The following is a 19,980-nucleotide window of genomic DNA, read 5'->3' as shown; positions in this document are numbered from 1 at the left end:
GCCACCAACCTCCACATTTAATGCTAGACCAGGCTGCCCAGGGCCCCATCCTGGCCTTGAACACCTCCAGGGACGGGGCATCCACAGCCTCTCTGGGCAGCCTGTTCCAGCACCTCACCACTCTCTCTGTAAAGAACTTCCCCCTGACATCCAACCTAAACCTTCCCTCCCTCAACTTAAAACCATTTCCCCTTGTCCTGCAGTTATCTACCCTTTCGAAGGGTAATTATATATATTATATATATACTATATTATATTTTATCTGTAATTATAGTACTTTTCATAGACAATACTTGACATGCCATAACCTATCGTCTGGGGAGTAGCTGTGCACTTTTTTTTATTACGTACTGTATGTCAGAGGTGAAATTTTGATCTTAAAGATACAGAGAAACATTTCCGGATGAGAAGATCTATAAAGCAAATTGTTACTTGAGCATTAACAGGTAGTGAGGTTAGTTCTGTCATTAACTCAGTGACAGCACATTTGTACAAGGAGAACATTCAACATCCTGAGAGGATCTTAATCCTTATTAAATAATGACTAGTTGCTCTCTTACAAGGTTTACTCCTGAGTGAATCACATTTTTGGCACCTTTGCTTCCAGCAGATGTGCCAATTAAGAGGATTGTACTGTATAAAGTAGTATAACCTTACCATGCCAACTTTTAGTCTTTATGGGTAGGCTCATTCATATGCAGAAGGCAAGAGAAGCAGCCAAGGCATTTTACACCCCGACGGCAATCAAAGTTCTCTGAATATCTTTGCCAGTTGACTCTTAACTGCATTCTCTTGAGCCAAGTGCATTTTGAGCAGAACAACTTTATAGGACAGACATGTAAGTGAGTTCAAGTTCCCCAAGCTTCAGCTGACAGGTCAACCTCTTGCTTTCCAGCGACACTCCCAGCAAAGGAAGGAGGTAAGTGTTGATGGGAGGCAGATCAGCCCTGCCATCTGACTCACGCACTAGTGTTGCAATGTCTGTGTTGAAGGTCACAATGGATTTCTCAACTTAAATAAATATCTAGCAGGCACATACACTACTTATTTTTCAAAGCATGCAGGGCACTTTTGACATCAATTTAATTTGTTGCTAATTACTTTTGAAAAAAGTAGGTTTGCTCCCTAATGAGGGAATTCCTACTTTCTCTTATCATCACTGAGAAGTCCTACATTCAGAAGAAAGAGCTTAAGCTTTACAGTGCCCTTTCATCTCTTTATTAGGAAAGCAAATAGCATCCAAACAGATTCACAAAGGCCAGCCCCTCTGGCTAGGAAGCTGCCCAAGTCAGCCAACAAGAACATGCAGAGCACGAGGCCCACACACACAAAGGCCAATCCAGGCTAAAGGGAGACAGCTCCCCTCCCTTACAGGAAGCACTTCTTCCCATCAGGCAAACAAATGCCACAGCAAAAGAAAGGTCACAGACTTGTCTTCAATCGAAAAGGAAACAGAGGAATGTGCAAACCTTGCTGTCTCTGCCCAAGAATCTAGGTATTTGGAGCCATAACGTCTACATACATGGGACTTGGCAGATCAGATTCAAGAACAGACAAGAGGATAACAACGGAAAAGCAAAGGGCAGTAAGGATACTGTGCAGAACTTACCTCCTAGAGTAAGCTGTGCGTGGGATGGGATTGTCCCAGGAGCATTGCAGGAACCCAGGCTCCCGGTACCTTTTGTAAATCTAGCCCCACATGCACCAGCAATGCCTTCCTGAGGCAGGCAGCTGTAAGATGTCCCTAGAAACAGCGAGCTGAGGTTTTCAAGATAAAGATGACTGGCTGCAAGTGTTACATTTGTCTGACCTCAGGATAAGGAATTTAGGTCTTAAGGAGAAGAGTGTGACGGAAGGGCTGCAAGAAGGTAAATTCAGTATTGTGAGGAATATTCAGCTGCAATAATGAGTTCAGTACATGCCATATGTATCCTTCCTGGAAAAAGATATGTGAGGGGATATCTAATTCAACATGCTGGAAAAACTAGTCCTGAATAAGAACCAAAAATATTGTAATTACATTTCTGAAAGGAACACAATTGACTTCTTGTTCTTGGGTCATTCGCTTGCAGTTTAAGTTTACACAGAAAATCCACGCTAATCATTCAGTTTTTGTTAGTAGGGAGAACAACACTTCAAGCAGTGAACAGCAGGGAATTCAAGCGTCACTCCAAAGGTAAATTCCCCTCACAAGTTAAAATGCACCCTTTGGTTAAGTAGCTGCTGTTGTATACACAGAGCACTGCATAAAGAGCGCAGTAGCTTTCAGCATCTCAAATTCCACTTCAGGTCGGCTATGCTGTTCTGCTGCCTGGATCAGGGCTTTCATTTCAACAGCAGCCTTCAGCAAGTGATATCTTTGCACAATTAACATGTTTAATTTTTTTTTTCCTCCAGAGCTGGCATATTTTCTGAATAATGAAAAATGCAGGCAGATCCAATAATACTTCAATCACATTAATAAGGTAATCTTCATTTTCATGCAGCTTTTTATATCCATCCAACTACAGATGAAAAATGACTCCAGGTAAAACTCCCAATCATATTGATTCATTTAAGTCCTTTCTAAGAAGCATTACATTTGAAACCAAGCTAGTTCCTATCTATCCAGAAACAGCAGGTAAAATTGCAAAGTTGATATGCAAAAGAGAATTTTAGAACTGCAGAGGACTTGTCAAAACAGAAAATCATTTGAGTTGGAAGGAATATTAAAAGTCATCTAATCTAAATCCCCTGCAATGAACAGAGACATCTGCAGCTGGGTCAGGGTTCTGAGAACCCCATCCAGCATGACCTTGAATGTCTCCAGGGCAGAGACACCACCTCTCCGTTCTTACCACCCTTACCTTAAAAAAACATCTTCCTTCTAGCTAATCTAAATCTCCCCTCTTAGTTTCAAACTATTTCCCCTTGTTCTGTCACCACAGACCCTGCTAAAGACTCTGCCCCTTTCTTTCCTGTAGCTCCCAGGTCACCTTGCAGCCTTCTCCAGGCTGAACAGCCCCAGCTCTCTCAGCCTGTCCTCGTGGAAGGTGTTCCATCCCTTGGATCATTTTAGTGGCGCTCCTCTGGACACACTCCAACAGGTCTATGTCTGTTCCATACTGAGGACTCTACATCTGGATGCAGTACTGCAGGCGAGGCCTCACCAGAGCAGAGCAGAGGGGCAGGATCACCTCCCTCACCCTGCTGGCCATGCTTCTGTTAATGCAGCCTGTCATACGGTTGGCATATTGCTGGCTCATGTCCAGCTTGCCAGCAACCAGTTGCCCCAGGTCCTTTTTGGCAGAGCTATGCTTTATTACCAGTTCATCCCCCAGCTTGTACTGATATTGGGAGCTGCCACAACCCAGGTGCAAGAACTCGCACATGGCTGTGTTGAACCTTATGAGGTTCAAGCCTAAGTCACTCCAAATGCCATCCCGTCCCTCAGGCATCTGCTTTGCCATTTTATTCTAAGCCACATTATTGCAATGTCTCACAGGCCAGACAGTTTGGCATTAGTCTACTGTACATTCTCCAATCTACAATGTTTGTTCAAGGTTTTTCTGCTGGAAGCTTCTTTATTTGTTCAAGTTCAAAACAATACACATTCTCAAGCAAAAAAAGTTTGAAAAAAAAAAAAATCAGGGGTGGAGGATGCTTCAAAGTAATCTAGTAATTTTTCTTTCTTTTTGGCAGTTTGGCCAAGTTTCCTGATCTCCCTGACATCAGAATTCTGAGAAATTAACTATTAAGGAACGTTACCAGACTTTTACACAATAACATGGTCAAGCATAAGGAGCACGAGTAAATAGCTGATATAAAGAGCACCATCTACTGACAGACAGCATTTTGACAGACCCAGACAGTTTTTCAAGGCACCGCATGAGGCTTCCAGATAATCTAGCTTTTAAAGAATTCAGCTTTCTCCTAGCGGCGTACAGTACTTTTCACATTTTCTGTCTCACTTGCCTTGTCTCTTCTGTGCCATTTAACCTGTTCACCTGCTCACCGGTCACAAGACAGCTCACACGCTCCACGGAGCAGCAGCAGTTCTAGCAGTCAGACCCCCTCCTCTTCCCATTTCTCTCACTGCACTTTCTCGCTGAAATTTCCCACTTTGAACTACCCTCCCCTAGTACTTAGCTCCCATAGGAATATAGATAAGAGACAATGATTAGTTAAAATAATCAAACTTACACAAGCTGTATTTACAGAAGAGACAGTGCATTGAGAAAAGCATGCTGAAATTCAATCACATCTACCTTCTCTTCATGAAAAGACATTCAGAAAATCCTTGGCAATCTAAAGCGTACTGCTAAGATTGAAAGCAATCAGCCTTGAATGAAAGATGAATTAATAGCAGTTCTAAAACCATTAGATACAGACTCTATTGTCATGCTTTTGTTTAAAGCAAGGAAAAAAAGGCAAAAATGTAGAGCACGTCTAGGTCAGAAAAGTCATTAGCAGTTGATGGATGCACTTACAGACATTAGAGAAAAAAGGAAAACAGGCAGAACATAATACCCTCTTATGAGATGCTGTATGTAAAGGATAGAAAAGGCCTCAAGATGCGTAGTAACTCTGCTTGCTCAGAGCTGAAGGTTTTCTATTTTTAGATACACATGTTAAGGACACATTTAACCCTAGAAGAGCATCATCACAGTGTTAATTCCTAGACTCTGATGAAATCAGAAATATTCACTCTATCGAGTATATCTTTTGAGAACTCTCTCTACCAGTACTATCTATGAACTCTAGGAGGGGAGTTAGGGGGTAAAGGAGATCAAGAATTGTTATGTTATTTCAGAAGGTGATCATGACGGCTGTGTGCTAACCTCTAGGTAAGCCAGAGTATATTCAATGTTTTTTCTTATGAAAAATGGTCAGTGTAACAACCTGCTACAACCAAAACTGGTGGCCTTCCTCCCTCTTCCTAGTAACTTACTGCTGCTTCCGCTAGTGCAGCTTTTGAGGTTGCAAGGATTGAAAGACCACATCTGTTGGCTGCTATGAGATACAAAATGGGCACGGCTGTTTCCCAAAACCCATGCTGAGCTTTTGCTCAAACTCAATTGGGCTGCTAGTAAGCCCCGAGCTGATTCTGACAGTTATTCAATCAGAAACAGAAATAGGTGGACTCTGGAAGCACTGCACTGCAGGAGCTAGGATCAGCATCTCTTCTTTCAGGCTACAGTTTGCAAAGCAAGAGTGAGTACTACATCTCTCTTAATTGGTCATAGTTAACTCTGATTCTAGTGAACTCTTTGTGGAGATCTTGAATAAAGAAGGTAACATTTTCAATATAAGAATTAAAGAGTAAGTGCCAAAATGCAAGTGGCGGCTTTGTCGTAATCTCTGAAATCACGCCATTGTCATGCAGGTGGATTTGGTCTTGTTTTATAATCCTTGAGAAGAGTTGACTCTAAAAGGAATCCCTTCACAACACAATTGAAATCTGATGTCTTAGTGCTCCTGCAGTCCAACAGACTCTACCTGTTATCTCCTGAACATTTGTCATACCTACCATTCCTCCCTTTAAACTGTCACACTCCTGTAGTTCCTCTCTAAACCTAAACACCAGCAATGCCTTTTAATTTATGTACCTCCTCAGTTGCCACTCTTTGCACAGGCTCATGTTGCCCAGATAATTCCTCCTGCAGTAGCACTCTAGACCTTCTCCAGAAGCAGTCCCATGGGTGGATGGATCACAAGAAATGATAGAAGCTGTAGCAGTAAACAGTATCGATTTGGCAGGAGAGGTGAAGACAAAACGTGAGCAAAAAGAGACCGTGTGTCAATGAGTATGGTCCCCTAGAGCTAGAAGATCAAACATGAAAGCTGCTATACTTAAGAGAATGGAAGAACATAACAGATTAGCATGGACAGAACAAGATATTGCCCAAAAGTTGAAACAAGTAAATAAGTAAATAGCCTAAAAACAAAAGGTAATCTTTTCTCTTCTGAACTCGTGACATTTCATGAAGGAATTGGATTCATCTTCTATAATCTCTCTTTAAGAGAAATTAATTTTGAGGCTTGATCCTGCTTCCAACCATCAACAGCATTGCATCCAAGTGCAGGAGGCTTCAGCTGCACAGTAACACTGACACTTCCAAAATTCAAAGAAACATGCTGCTGCATTTCTCCCTCCTCCCCTCCCCTCCCACTGCAAACTTAAGTTGTTTAAGAGTCCATCATACTTGCATATACTTCTTGGTTTCAGACTCACCCTGCAAATTCCCTGAATGCCAGCACAAAGGCACTCTAGCAGAACTAGCAGCCCTGGCCCAGAAGAGCCAAAGGTGGCAGAAAGGCATGTAAAGCCATGAAAGCACTGCCTGGGTTTCACACTGTGGCATCACAGGCAATGAACTCCATGCTGCTTACCAAGCAACTGGTCAAAAACAAAACAAAACAAAACAAACAAAAACAAAAAACAAAAAAACAACAACAACAACAAAAAACCACCAGCAGGGGAAAAGGAAGAATTGTCTTTCATTAAATATGACACTTTCCTTACTTTTGGTTTGCCCAAGTCATAATACAAAGCATCACCAAACATGGCTGCTTTAAAATTTGGGAGTCCTTCTCCCACGTTCTGCAGTGGCACAACAGCTACAACCAATCTGCAGCTAACTGTGGACCAGAGATAAAATAGGAACACTTCTGACTGGCATCCACATTCAGACATGACCACAAGAATTAGTGTTTGCAAAATGTGAAATTAGACTATGCCAGGAAGACTCCCTGATCTCCAACACTGTTACTGTCTGCATTTTTACAGTGACTACTGGCCCCAAACATGGTAGAGCCCTGCCGTAGGTTAACTGCACTTTTAACTGCAGACAAAGCACCAATGGAGGCCTTCACCATTGCCCACCATGGAAAACAGCTGGAGAATCTGTCCCTGTGGACAAGAAGAGGAACATGCAGACAACATACTACATTTATTATCCTGCTGCAGCCCGGCCTCATCAGTATTTTCCACGCTTCGGGCACACATGGCAAAGCTATTGGAGAATCAATGTCACACATGTATGCATACACAAGAAAACATTGGTAGCAGATTTATTTCAAAGCTCACCTTTCTACTGAAACCACGGTTTTAACTCATCCTAATTATCATCTTTCTACAGCTGGAAAAACTGAGACACAGATCAAGAACTTCACTTCTAGGGAATAACAGGATTTAAAGTAAAAGATCAGTTAGAAGAAAGGAAGCAGAAAAGAAGACACACACATTCCAATCTTTTCCATTTAACTCAAAGGACAGATTTTTTTCCAGCTTAGGCAGCATTTGCGTGCTGGAAGACCACTTTGATCATGAAATGGACTAGGCACATGACTATGGCTAAGTATTCAATGTATAACTTTTGAGGTAAGAGCTATTTCTGAAGCAGTCTCCTAACATAACATTTTGCCTCCATTACAGAATCACAGAATCACCAAAGGTTGGAAAAGACCTTCAAGATCATCCAGTCCAACCACCCACCTATCACCAATTAACTAGACATTTTAATATCAAATAGAAGGGCTGGCTGGTAAGGTTAAGGACAGAACTGACATATTTTGGCCTAGTGTTAATGTAATCCATGAAGTGTAGGCAGTCTCAGCTGAGTTCCGCTCACTTCAAGTCAAGCTTAAACCTCCCCTAGTCTCCAAGTATGTAGACTAGATTTCCAGCAAACATAACAGGAGCTGAGGCACCTCACTTACACACAGGCACTTCATTTAAGTTGCCCTCATCATCAACAAGCTCTATTCCACTCACTATATGTGAGGGAAGACCACTGACCAGCCATCCTTTTCCACCTCTTAACGAAATCACTTCCTTCGTTAGCATACCTCTGCACTGAGTGAAAGCTTGATAACAAAAGAAAAGCCCTTCAGGCATTATCAAGGCTATTACATCTACACGCCCCTTTTGTGATTGTAACTTTTACTTACAGTGCTAAGCAATTATGTCATTTGAAATGGTAAAGAAATTCTCATTTGTAGAGAGAAAAGTGGACTACAGCAACTGCTAATCAGTTTTGTCAGAAGCGTCCAGTGAACACATGTGGCAGATTAATGAAATTATTGTTACAGCACAGATGAGATGCACAATTTGCAGAACCCACAGTGCCAGCAATGAAGCATTAAACCGCTTTCCTGTTTTAAATGCTAAATTGTTCTATACTACATTTTGTAATCCTTCTAATCAGAATTCTATTATTTTCTTTAAAGGGCAGTTCAGTATTTTTTTTCTTCCCCATCAAGGCATCTGTGTCATTAAAATACTGATTCATTTTTGAAGCAATCTCCATGAAACCCTGAATGTAGCTTCAAAGTGAAAGCAGAAGTGTTGGATGGCATTGTGGAGCAGCTTCAAAACAGGGCAAGCAGTAGAACAGGCAGTGTAAGTACATTATGCATCTGCACGCTGCATGGAATTGCTTTTTCCTCTAAAAGCCGTTCCATCTTTTTATCTGTATTTCTCTTTTGCTCAAGAGAAGCACTTCTAAACAATGAGTCTGTGTCTACATGTGTCTATAGTATTAAACATCTCACTTACTTTTAGAGTGCTACCACGGCTTTTTACCACTTATGTTTGCTAACAAGTACTGCATTGCTGCTCCTATTCGAATTAGCATAACAGGAAAGAACACAAATTTCACATTGATAGCTTTCACAGGACAATAGGAGCCTAAACAGTCTACATTTCCCTCCTTATGCTCCCACTGCTGCCCCTCTCTTGTAGCCATCTGCTCCTTCCTAACCTACACATGCAAACATTTGCTCCTGGAGTCCCCATTTTGCTGTGGGTTTGCACCACCCTTGTACACTGCAGGGTCATAGGCTGCACCATTTCCTACAGGTAACAACTTGCCTTCCTTCACATCTACACTGTGCTCGTGTAAGTACTGAGGATGTTTTCATTGATGATTTTTTTTTTAAATAAAAGTCCAATGAGAAGAGGGTTGAAAAACAGGAAATTCTCTTCCTGCTATCAGTAACGTAGATGGAATTGAAAAGCTTACTCATAAAGATTAATTTTGTAAAAGACCCCATCAAGTAGTTCAGAAGGTCAATAGTGGTCTTATCTTCTTTGAGTAAACTTCATCTGCCCTCTGTAGAGCCATCTAAAGAGCTAAGTATCAGCCTGAGCTAGTTATTTGGAATTCCTATGGGGAGAAAGAAGAAAAAGAAATGCAGTAGGAGAGCAATCCTATCTTGAGAAGGGAAAGAAAAAATGGTCTTTAGAGACGTCCCTCTTTTCTTTATACAGTCCTGGGTAGAGCACACTGCACGAACTCAGGTAAGATCTCCTTGTATGCAGCTGCTGTCAGGTTATATGATATTTCAGAACCCGCAGGTATGCAGTCAGGGCACTGGTGAGCAGGACAAGACAGATCTTTCATGTTGAATGCAGAAATCATGGCACAAAAAAGCAAGGATCATCACATAACAAGGATGCAAGATATAGCAGTGGGGAAAAATAGTCTATACTGAAATATACGTGGACTCCAAAAAAAAAATCCTCCTAAAAAAGCTGACTTACAGGACCCCAAAAAGCCAGATGTGTTTCTTTCTTTTCCTGGCTAGTTACAATTTCAATTCTGAACCATACAATTAAACTTTTCCATGCAGGTAAAGTTACTCCAGCACTTCATTCCCTCCAGTGAGGAATAAAACCAAAACAAAAGAGCCGCAGCTGCCTGAAATGCACAGAGTAACCCTGTGCTCCCATTTCACTGCCTGGGACAGAGGTAGAACTCACCCCTTTGAGACATCAGACAAGTCAGAATCATAAATGATAAGCTGAGAAAGAAAGGTTTGTAGACATCAAAAATTTCAGAACCTGAAAGCACAAGATCATAGATACTTCTAATTATGCAAAAAATGACAGAAAAAGCCCACTGAAAATAAAGGGAGAAGCAAGCATGATAACCACTGTGCGTTACTAATAGCCACAGAACAAGGGATTAGAAAGGCTTATTGCCATGAAGGATAATTATTTCAATTGTGTAATACTATTAAAATAGTATAAAACTACTTGAGACGTACTGTGCTCTCAGGTTCTGCTGCTTTTTCTGCTAGTCCTACAAAAGATCCTATGCTGTATGTGTTTCTTCACTATTTCAAAGAGAGGAGATTGAGGAAAAAAGTTATATTTAATTTTTATTATTTTTTAATTTAAAAACAACACTCAAGCTATCTATTTAATAGCGGGAAGTGGTTTTTAGTGTAGTACCTTTAGATTGTTACCTACCTGTCTACAAAATACACCTTGCTATCAGTAAGGTACCATTTCAGCATCCAGGATTTGCACCTGCATGGGAATATAATTATGGGTTTGCAATTCAGATACCCTTCCACCAAGCTGCACAATTTCAAAGCAAAACCCTAAGGAGTAGAACAGACCAGGCAGGATGAGACTGAATCTTCACTTTCCCAGGAGAATCATAGAACGGCTTGAGTTGGAAGGGACCTCAAGTATCACCAAGCTCAACCACCCAGCCACAGGCAGGGCCACCAACCTCCACACTTAATACCAGACCAGGCTGCCCAGGGCCAACATTTGTCAGCTTCAGTCAGCTGAAGTCTGGGTTCTTGCTCATATATCTTATGGTCACCAGAAAGTTTCAGAAGAGTAGGGACAGTAATACAATATTTTTGTATTTCTGAAAAGAATCTACCAACCATCCTCATTACTTAGAAGCGCTATAGCTTCTGCTGGGACACTTTCCCAGATTTAGATCCAAAGCACTCTTGTGGCAGTGCTGAGCTCTCCAGAAAGCTGTGACAGGACAAGAGGAGAGTGGTTTTCAACTAAAAGGAAGATGTTGATTAGATATCAGGGAAAATTTATCAACTCAGAGGGTGGTGAAACATTGGCACAAGGCTGCTCAAAGAAGCTGTGGATGCCCCATCAGTGGAGGTACTCAAGGTGAGTTCGGATGGGCAGTCCAATCTGGTGTGTAGCAACCCTACCTATGGCAGGGGGATGGAACTGGAAGGTCTTTAAGGTCCCTTTTAACCAAAGCCATTCTATGATTCTATGAGGGTAGAAGAGCTGCTTTTACTCACATCGATCCTGATCAGAGCCCAGCAGGCAGCAATAAACACTCTCCTCCTGCTAGTGAGTGGGGCAGCCTTTCAATGCTGTTTGGTGTCACAAGGAAAAAACTACTTTCTAAGAAAACAAAAGCAATCAAGAAATACTGAGCCATATATACTATAACAAAAAGTATCCTCTGCTGGAGGCAACGCAGCAGTCATCAACAGAAGACACTGTAAGACACTTCTCTTCATTTACCAGCTTCCTTACAGAGCTTTCATGGACATAACAAAGGACTGTTAATTCAGCTGTAACTCAGATAAAAATCTGCCATTACTGACACAAACATCTAACTGCAGTGGCTGCCATTATTAAACCTTTATTATTTGCTACTGATGCTCCCACATAACGAGACAAATCAGATATAAGCACGTTACTTCAGAAACAAAACTCCCCAAATCAACTATAAATTTATTTAAAAGTTATTATTTACTTATAATATGTAATATATAATATATGGCTCTAGGCAGCCTGGTCTACTGGTTGGCAACCCTGCACATAGCAGGGGGGTTGAAACTAGACGATCACTGTGCTCCTTTTCAACCCAGGCTATTCTATGTTTCCATGATATAAATAAATTCTAATAAGCAACAGCTCAGACTGGGGTCTCATGCTAGCAATGAACAGCACTTCATGGGTACAGCACGTGGGCAGCCTTGGAAGAGCTTTTTGTGCTACAGATGATATTCTGAACCTGGTTCAGAAAGGATTCCTGTTAAAGCCTCTAATGAAGGAAGAAAGTTTTACTACACTTCTCAATACCATACAGCATCATATATAGTTATCTCCGTATAAACACAATGAGGCAGGCCATTTGGGACTAAAGTAGGTCTCAGGAAAAAAAAAAAAAAAAAAAAATTGGGCCCACATAAAGAACTCAGAAGTAGTATCAGTAAAATAGAGAATCTCAGAAAACACACGCAGAAGAGGTTAGATGTAGAAGGTTCTAGTTAAATAAACTGTCTACACACAAAAAGTGTGCTTCTAAAGCATCAATGAATCATGAACATCATTTAGATAAAAGGAATCAAACTTTCTTGGGCTTGCTTATATTTGATATATGTAACAAGCTGGGTCTTTAGCAGAGTCCAAGGAAAACAGATCATTATTCCATTTTCCTTTTTAAACTGCACCTCACTCTATGAAAATTAGATTCCATACTCATTAGGAGCTTCTAAATGAGTGCTCCTTTGCTGATGCTACATTTTTTCCTGCCTGTGTCCCAAATTTAGAAACAAATACTTGTACTTCTATGTTTGCAACACAGCAACAACATAAAAGAACTTAAAACTCATCTGCAGCCCATGAGTTATTGCTGTTCCCCAAGACCATAGCTGAGGACAGAAAAAGAAGGACATGCTCCATCGGAAAGGAGATTCTGTTTGTTTCTTTGGACAGCAAAACCTTAGAATTGCCAGTGGCTTGAAGTGCTGGAATTGATCCCAATGAAAACAAATTAGACAGCTGAAAGCAGAGATGATGTTGTATAAGGCATCCGAAAGGGCACTCAGTGCACTGCACTGCTTTGTGTGATGCAAGTCTCTCTACTGTGGATGCAGCACATGTGTTAATATTATCTGAACACTCAAGACTGCAAAGAAACCTTTTTTAAAAATAACTTTGCAATGAGGAAATATAAAACAAATGGATCTGCTCAAATGTTTTATTTACCAAACTTTCTTTATTCCTTCTCATCTTCCCACTGTACAGATATGACTGCATGTATCAAATGTCATAAAGACAGCTTACTTTCAATCTTAAAGCCACACAAGTCACAATTCCAACTATACCTTCTCATTTTAGAGGATGAAACAACATGATATTGAAATGAAGGGAGAATAAGCCACAAAAGACATGCCATCTCAAGCAGCAACATATAAATCCAAATGAGAAACATCACTAAATTAATACCAGCCATGAAAAACCACAAAGCAACTAACAGGGTGGAAAAAAGCAGCCCACTTGATTAGCTTGATGCTGTTATGCCAGGTTTCCATCAAGCAAAACGTTTAGTTCAGGGTGGGGTTATTTTGCTGGTCAGATGTGTTTTTGTTTTTTGGGGTTTTTCTTTGTAAATCCAAAGCATGATCCACTCTTTCTACATAAAACTACTGCAATCAGATGTAGGCAGCTAATGGCTGATTTTACTACCTTGAGAGCAGCATGTTTCCCCTCTTCCCCTGATTACCCCCAGCACAGAGTCTTGGAAATGGTTTTCTACTCATCAGTCCAACATACAGCTCACACAGTAGAGAAAGATTCCATTGTATTAAATCACCAATACACCTCATTCTGATTTTCCACTAGAATGAGCCTTTTGTAAGTGAAGATGAGCTTAATCTGTCTATGTTCCATGACAGCTATGAGCCTGTTCTCAGCTGGAAGCCCTGTTGTGTCATTAAGCTTGTTCATGTTCAAGCTTTTAAGATCTCCTCCAAGTTAAACATATCTGAGTCTTCAACACTGGGTAGATTTGCATCTGATGAGGTTGAAACAGGGCAGCCAAGCTTGCCTTTATCTGCAAAAGGCTGGGTAAGTGCATTGTAGCTGAACTTTGTCTCAAAGGCCATGCAAAATTTGGTGATCTTTACACCATATAAATTATTCGAGTCAACACAGCACAAACATGTTTGCCAGGGGCTCAAAAGAGATCAGTAGCTTGCTTAGTAACTGGCCACAAAACAGACTACAAAAAGCAGTGATATTCATAGAATGTTGAATAATCTGAGTTCAGAAGGACCTACAAGGATTGAGTCCAATGGGAGATTTTGCTCTATTCTAGCTCAACCTGGATCTAGCTCAGTGACAAAGACAGAATGAAATGAGTTTAAGCTGTACTCATAACTAGACATTTTAGATAAATATCATACTGTAGAATTCATATCAAGCCTTTATTGTTGAGGGTAATGCTCAAAACATTTAACATTGTAGTTACTTTTTAGAATAAAACATCACAATTGTATACATATTTGTAAGACTTGCTGTGCTGATGTCAGTAGGGAATACTCTTTTTTTGTTCAGTCACTGAATTGTTACTGTACCTAACCTTAAAAAAGCCTTAAAAAAAAAAAAAAAAAAAAAAAACCTGAATATTTTATTCACTCTACTAACTTTCAAAGATACAGTTAAAAAAAAGAAAAAAAGAAAAAAAAAAGATTTTCCATTCTGCAGAAACCTTTCTCCCTCCTCACAAAACCTGGTTTCAGGCCCTGCAAGGTCAAAGAAAACAACAGGGCTTTTAAAGGATCTCTCCCCTTTTCTTTTTTTCTTCAAATATTCCTTTATATATTTTAAATTAGTACAATATATCTAAGGTGACAGATTGTTGTCCTATACCCAAAGTGTCAGAGTGCACACATTCACCTGCACTTCAAACAAGAAACAGCAGAATTGGAAGCACATACTTCCTTATACTTATTTTTGTACACCTTCAATAAAATGATAAATGCTTTTTAAGCAGTTAGGACTTCAAAATGCATGGATTATTAAAGACTAATTAAAATACATAAGGATCCAGTCCTACCTACCTTAGATATTTCTGGCTCCACTTGTTGCCTCTTGGGTGTCTCTTTTGATTCAGGTCCTCTTGGAGCACTGCTGTTCTTGGCAGCGGGGGATTCAGCTCCCTCACCTTCAAGTTGCAGATTAATACCTTCAGTGGGGACAGGATGATCAATACCATTTGGATTCAGATTGCAATGGATAGCTGGGAAAAAATACAAGGAAAACACTGCTTAGGAAAGAAGAATCCAAACGTTGCAAACAGTTACCACTAAGTACTGGGAAATGCCATATGGGAACAGAGTTATGTCAAACAACAGCAAAAGATCTGTCTGTAGCTTGACACAGATCCAGGGTGAGATATTTGAGGAAGAAAATGAGAGGGAATGTAGCACTATACAAGCCTATTTTATGCAGGCCTCTGTGTCACACTGTACCCTACTGGCGCTGCTACAGGGTCTGAGACTCTCAACTTACAGCTTTTACTAGTGTAGGACAATATATTGCCTGTATTTAGCTTTCAGCCATACCTTTTTCCTCTTTTCTAGGCAAGTAAGTTAAAGTTTCTCTATTACATTTTCTGTTAACTGCAACATTCATGGTTCCAAACAATGAGGGTCAAGTAAGCAGTGCACAGCAAGTCAGAAAGTCGGTCTCTGCATAGAGTAATGACTTAGCCAGCTGATTATCTCCCCTTCAGCACTTTGTACTGCTGCAAATCACCACCTACACCATCCTAACAAGCACAAGGGATGCACTTTCTAGGAGCATATAATGAGGTGTGGACTAACGACATCAGGATAAGGAAAGCAGCCAGAGGAAATGAAAAAAATAAAAAAAACAACAAATGAGCACAAACCATACCATAAAAATGCACTTTTAGAACTACCACAGTAGCTTAATTGTTTTCTGCCTAAAATTTCGCAGTTCCAGCACTCACATAGAGAGCAGCCTTAACAACTTGCTTGGCACATGCAGAGATTTTAAGATGTATAGATCCTAGGGCAACTTCTCCTTTATCAGATTGCTGTATTTCTATTCTGTATTTCTGTGCACTGCTCCTAGCACAGCTGGTAATTAATAGCCCAAACTTCCCCTGCAATAGAAGAGCTTTGCTCACATAGATCAAATAGAAACCCAAAAAAACAATGTAAAGCCAAAATAAAAGCTGCCCTTTCACTCTTGCTTGGCTTAGGTGTAAAGGGTGGAGAGCAGGGGAAGGAATGAGAGCTGCCAGCTCTGGCAGCTATGCATGTGATCAGCCCCAAAAGCCTCCTGCAGAAAACAGGCTCCAGCAGCCTCAGAATGGGTAAAGGGCCCTTCAGCTACAGCGCCTTGTGAATATCCATTACTCAAATTCCAGAGTCTTAATTGAAAGCACTAAATAATAGAAATTCCTTGGTGTAGAATTAAAGGAAACCCAAAGGGTCAAAAATTTGCCTTTTTTCTTTGGGCTTTTCAGAAACAGTGAAAGATTTGTACAGGGACCACAATAAGTACATCTGTAAGTTAAGGATCAAAATATCTCCTACCTTCAAGTCAAGGAAACAGCTCAGGGTTAGATTAATTAGCTCAAGGTTAGATTGTGGTTGGACTTGATAATCTTTAACATCTTTTCCAACCTGAACAAGTCTATGATTCTATAATTCTATGAAGGGTAATTCATTAATGACAGTGAGTGGTAGAAAGCAGTAAAGAACTGTAATGTTTTATTACAAATTGCAGTCATTATTTCTAAAAGAGAAAAAAAAGAAATCTGTCACTGGCCAATAGAAAACCAGTAAATTACAGTGGAACTAAATTCCACTCTTACTGTGAGTGACTGTAAGGGAACCTAAAAGCATGGAAAGGAAGAAGGATGTGCAGCTGTCATTTGTTCATACCTGCCATCATTCCCTATCATTCCAGCAGGCCAAGCATTTGCAGTTTCTTCATAGAGCTGTTACAACACCCAAGCTTCCCAAGCCAACTCTAAGTTGGCTCTTCCCTAATTCTAGCTAGAGCTCTTTCATTTGAAAGTCTCTCTTATTCAGTCCAGTGCTGAAGGCAAAGCCAAAGCAAGTCTCCTCATTCTGGCCTTGCCTCTCATCAGTGAGGAAGGAGAACAGATGACTGCCCTCAAGTCACTCCTTTCTTCCCACAGCTTTTCTCAGCCACACCACACCAAAATATCAACACTCAAAACTCAACAACCTTAGTAGAAGCATTTCCTAACTTTTGAGTCTTGTATTTCTGGACACATGCCTTTCCCAGATTTTGCTTTTATCGTTGGTTACAGGACTACAATGGAGCTAAACTTGATAACAGCTGCTTGATTTTTCCCTTGCAGAACCTCTTTCTGCGTCAGGAAAAAAAAAAAACAAATTCCTTTTATATTCTGCAGTGAAGCTGACAGGCTTCACTTGCTTTGGCTGCACAGCCCTTGTGGGGAGGTATCATGAACCTGCCCAGCTGCTCTTCAGCAATTTTAAGTTCCCAAGGGAGGTTTCAAGAAGATTCCTTGTGGCTTACAATTATATTACTGTGTGTCTACAGATACCAAAAAATTCCCTCTCTCCTAGACCACACTCACCTGCAATTATTTTTTTCTAGAGCATATTTGCTTACCTGAAAGAAAAAAGTAACTACCACAGAAAAGATAGACATGAGCCATCAAGACAGGATTTTCCACAGCCCAACGTATATGGAAGCAGTTCTGTTAGCAGTCAGATCTCAGACCACAGTTCCCAACCTTCACCAAAACTAAGAGGTATTCTAACCACCCTGTAGAAGAGCAGGGGCTAGAAGCTAGATATGGAAGACACTCGGTAAGGAATTGCATCCATAAAATAACCAAACTGTCTTCTGCAAGAATCTTGCCCAGCTGAATACAAGGACTTCTATATCTTTGGAACACCTCAACAGCACTCACAAACACACAGCATCCATCTGTCAGCCCCCTTTCTCACCACTGAGAAATCACAAAGCACAGCAGGCTTTCACTCCAGCTGGAAGATCACTCCAGCAGCAAGCTTTCTGTGAACTGCTCATCCCTTCCCGGTGGGCTCTGGACAATACACACTGGAGAGGAAGGTGGGATGAACTAGAAAGCCTTCTAGGTTACAGCACCGATTCACTGTGATTACAGGGAACAAATGATCCAGATTTTTGATGACATGGTATCATCACCTGGATGGCTTAAGAAATACATGAATCAGGCGGCAAGGTGCTGCTTGACTCTTAGCTTGTTATTCTTTCAGGAGTAACAAATGTTTGTGCTGTTACAGCAATGCTTTATACTGTGCTCCTTCAGGATACAGGAGGAAAAAATAAATCGGAGAGGCTGCTGGTAAATACATACACCCCCATTATCTTTTTACTGAAAAGAGTTGATTGTTTAAAAGCAGCATGGGCTGCCTCAGAAAAGATTTGTTTCCTAGCTACTGATATCAGGTTGGGAGAAAACGATAACTCTTTTCTTTTCTTTTCTTTTGCAGGGGGAGAAGGAAAGAGCTCATCTCTTTCTTCCTTTCTTTCCCCTCATAGCAGCCTTGGCTTACCTCTAAGCCTAGGCTGGCTGCATTCCTTCAGGAGGGCACAGCAGAGCCTCAGCACAGGGAGAAGGCCAACACAAAAGGAACAACTGTGTAAGTGAGAACAAGCATCATTCCAGTCAGTTGGCAAAGCTAGTATCTCTTTGTCATGAGCCACTGACAGGTAGTCAGCTCAATTGAGCCTTTTCCAGCATAAACTCCAACTCTCAGCTACGCAGAAGTAAAGAAGGGAAGTTGCTTGCATGGTCTTATTCCTGTTACTGCATAGAAATTCCATATATCCAGCTCTACAGCAAGCAGAGGTGGAACTTTTCTCTCTTTAAATGTGCAGTACAAATCATAATTGCTCTTTTAAGACTTGTTAAAAGCAGGGAAAAAGGTCAAGGCTTGGTCAGTAAAAACATGCCCTCTACTTAAACTAGCATCTGATATAATTTCAGCTAGATAAGGCCAGCTCTAAACATCAAGATTGGCTATACAGAGGTACAGGAGGGCTGACAGCTATGAGGCTTGACTTGTAGGACTGAACTGAGCAGCTCTTACAGAGATCTCAATTCATTAACTTTATCAGAACTGAACTTCTCTCATCTCAGCTGACTCTTGTTAATTGTAAAGCTCATCTCTTCTGGGAATTAACATTCGTCTGAAAAAAAAAAAAGATTCTCTTTAAATAAAGACAAAGGAATTTCTTGCTAAAACGCTTCTCCAGACTCTTACCTGTCCTCCTCCTGGTCTTGGCTAATGTTAGATCATCCCACCTACCGCATTCAGGTCACTTCCCCATGCCACTGCCTTGACAATAACCTTACAGTCTCAGAACTTCCCTCTGATGGATCGAACCCACTTCAGCACTCCCAGATAACAAAAGTCTACAGAGACTTCTACTTCCACATCACTATGAGCCTAACACTGCATCAGCAGTATCATCATGTTTTGAAGTAGAACATCTTCCAGTATTCTTCCATACATCATCCATATGTTTCAGAAATACAATTCATCATCCAGTTTCAAGTCACTGAAGCTCTCCTTTCCCCTTATGCCCACCAGTTAGCCCTGTTCTGAAAACCCCATCTAACAGCTAATCAGGTTTCCCAACAATTATTATTTCACGTGGATTGAAAGCTTTCTGTGGTGGGAACTTATTACTATTGAGGAGGAAGGCTGGGTGTTCTGTGCAGCCCAGCAACAGGCACATGATGAATGGTGTTGGCATACAATGACACAGATCTACAGATAACAGTTAGAAAAACACTGCCTATTATTTAAAACAAAGGTACTTAAGTGGTCTTGTAAGCCTAGCTCAATAGTAGAGCTGAATCTACAGGAAAATAGCCTTTTTTCCACTAACTTTGAAGGAAAGACTGCTTAGATCTGCCAAGTTATGAGAAGCAGAAATTGTGAGATAACGGCAGATTGGGCACCCAAAAATGAGGAAATGACCACATCTGCCCCCCCAAAAAAACTACGAAAGGAAATGAATAAATCCAACACTGTTTTCTCACACACTAGAACACAAACCCAAGTCCTTTCTGTGCAGACAGAGCAGGCAAATTCATTGCCCTAAAGAAGCTGCTACATGAGCAGAGCTCTGCACCCACACAGCCCTCTGTGCATGCATACGCAGCTCTAAAGAGCTTGCAGGGCACTGCGAATGCTCTGCTTCCCTAGCTGCCTTCCTCCCATACATGTTTGCCTCACAGATGGCAAGCAGCCAAGAAACAGCTTGTCTGAGCGCGCCTGATGGTACACGAAAGTCACCAAGAGCCACAGCAAGCTACTGGCATTTGGAGGAGGCCCTCCCTTTCACTTGAGGATACTCTGTAAACCTTGTCTTGCGAAAGCCTGAAGGCTCTCTTCAAA

General features: G+C 41.0%; 1 protein-coding gene across 1 annotated transcript in view; it reads right to left on the bottom strand.

Moving 5' to 3' along the window:
* Positions 1 to 19,980, bottom strand: part of SAMD12 (sterile alpha motif domain containing 12) — a gene marked incomplete at its 5' end in the record, with an annotated part of 174,980 nt that overhangs the window by 138,646 nt on the left and 16,354 nt on the right. The window contains 1 exon segment of the mRNA XM_079533835.1: positions 14,614 to 14,792. Within this exon segment, the coding sequence (XP_079389961.1) occupies positions 14,614 to 14,792 (179 nt within the window).

This window comes from Tetrao urogallus, assembly GCF_951394365.1.
Source record: "Tetrao urogallus genome assembly, chromosome: 3".
NCBI lineage: Eukaryota > Metazoa > Chordata > Aves > Galliformes > Phasianidae > Tetrao > Tetrao urogallus.
The sequence above is the reverse complement of the archived record's forward strand: the minus strand, read 5'-3'. Positions and strand labels throughout refer to the sequence as shown.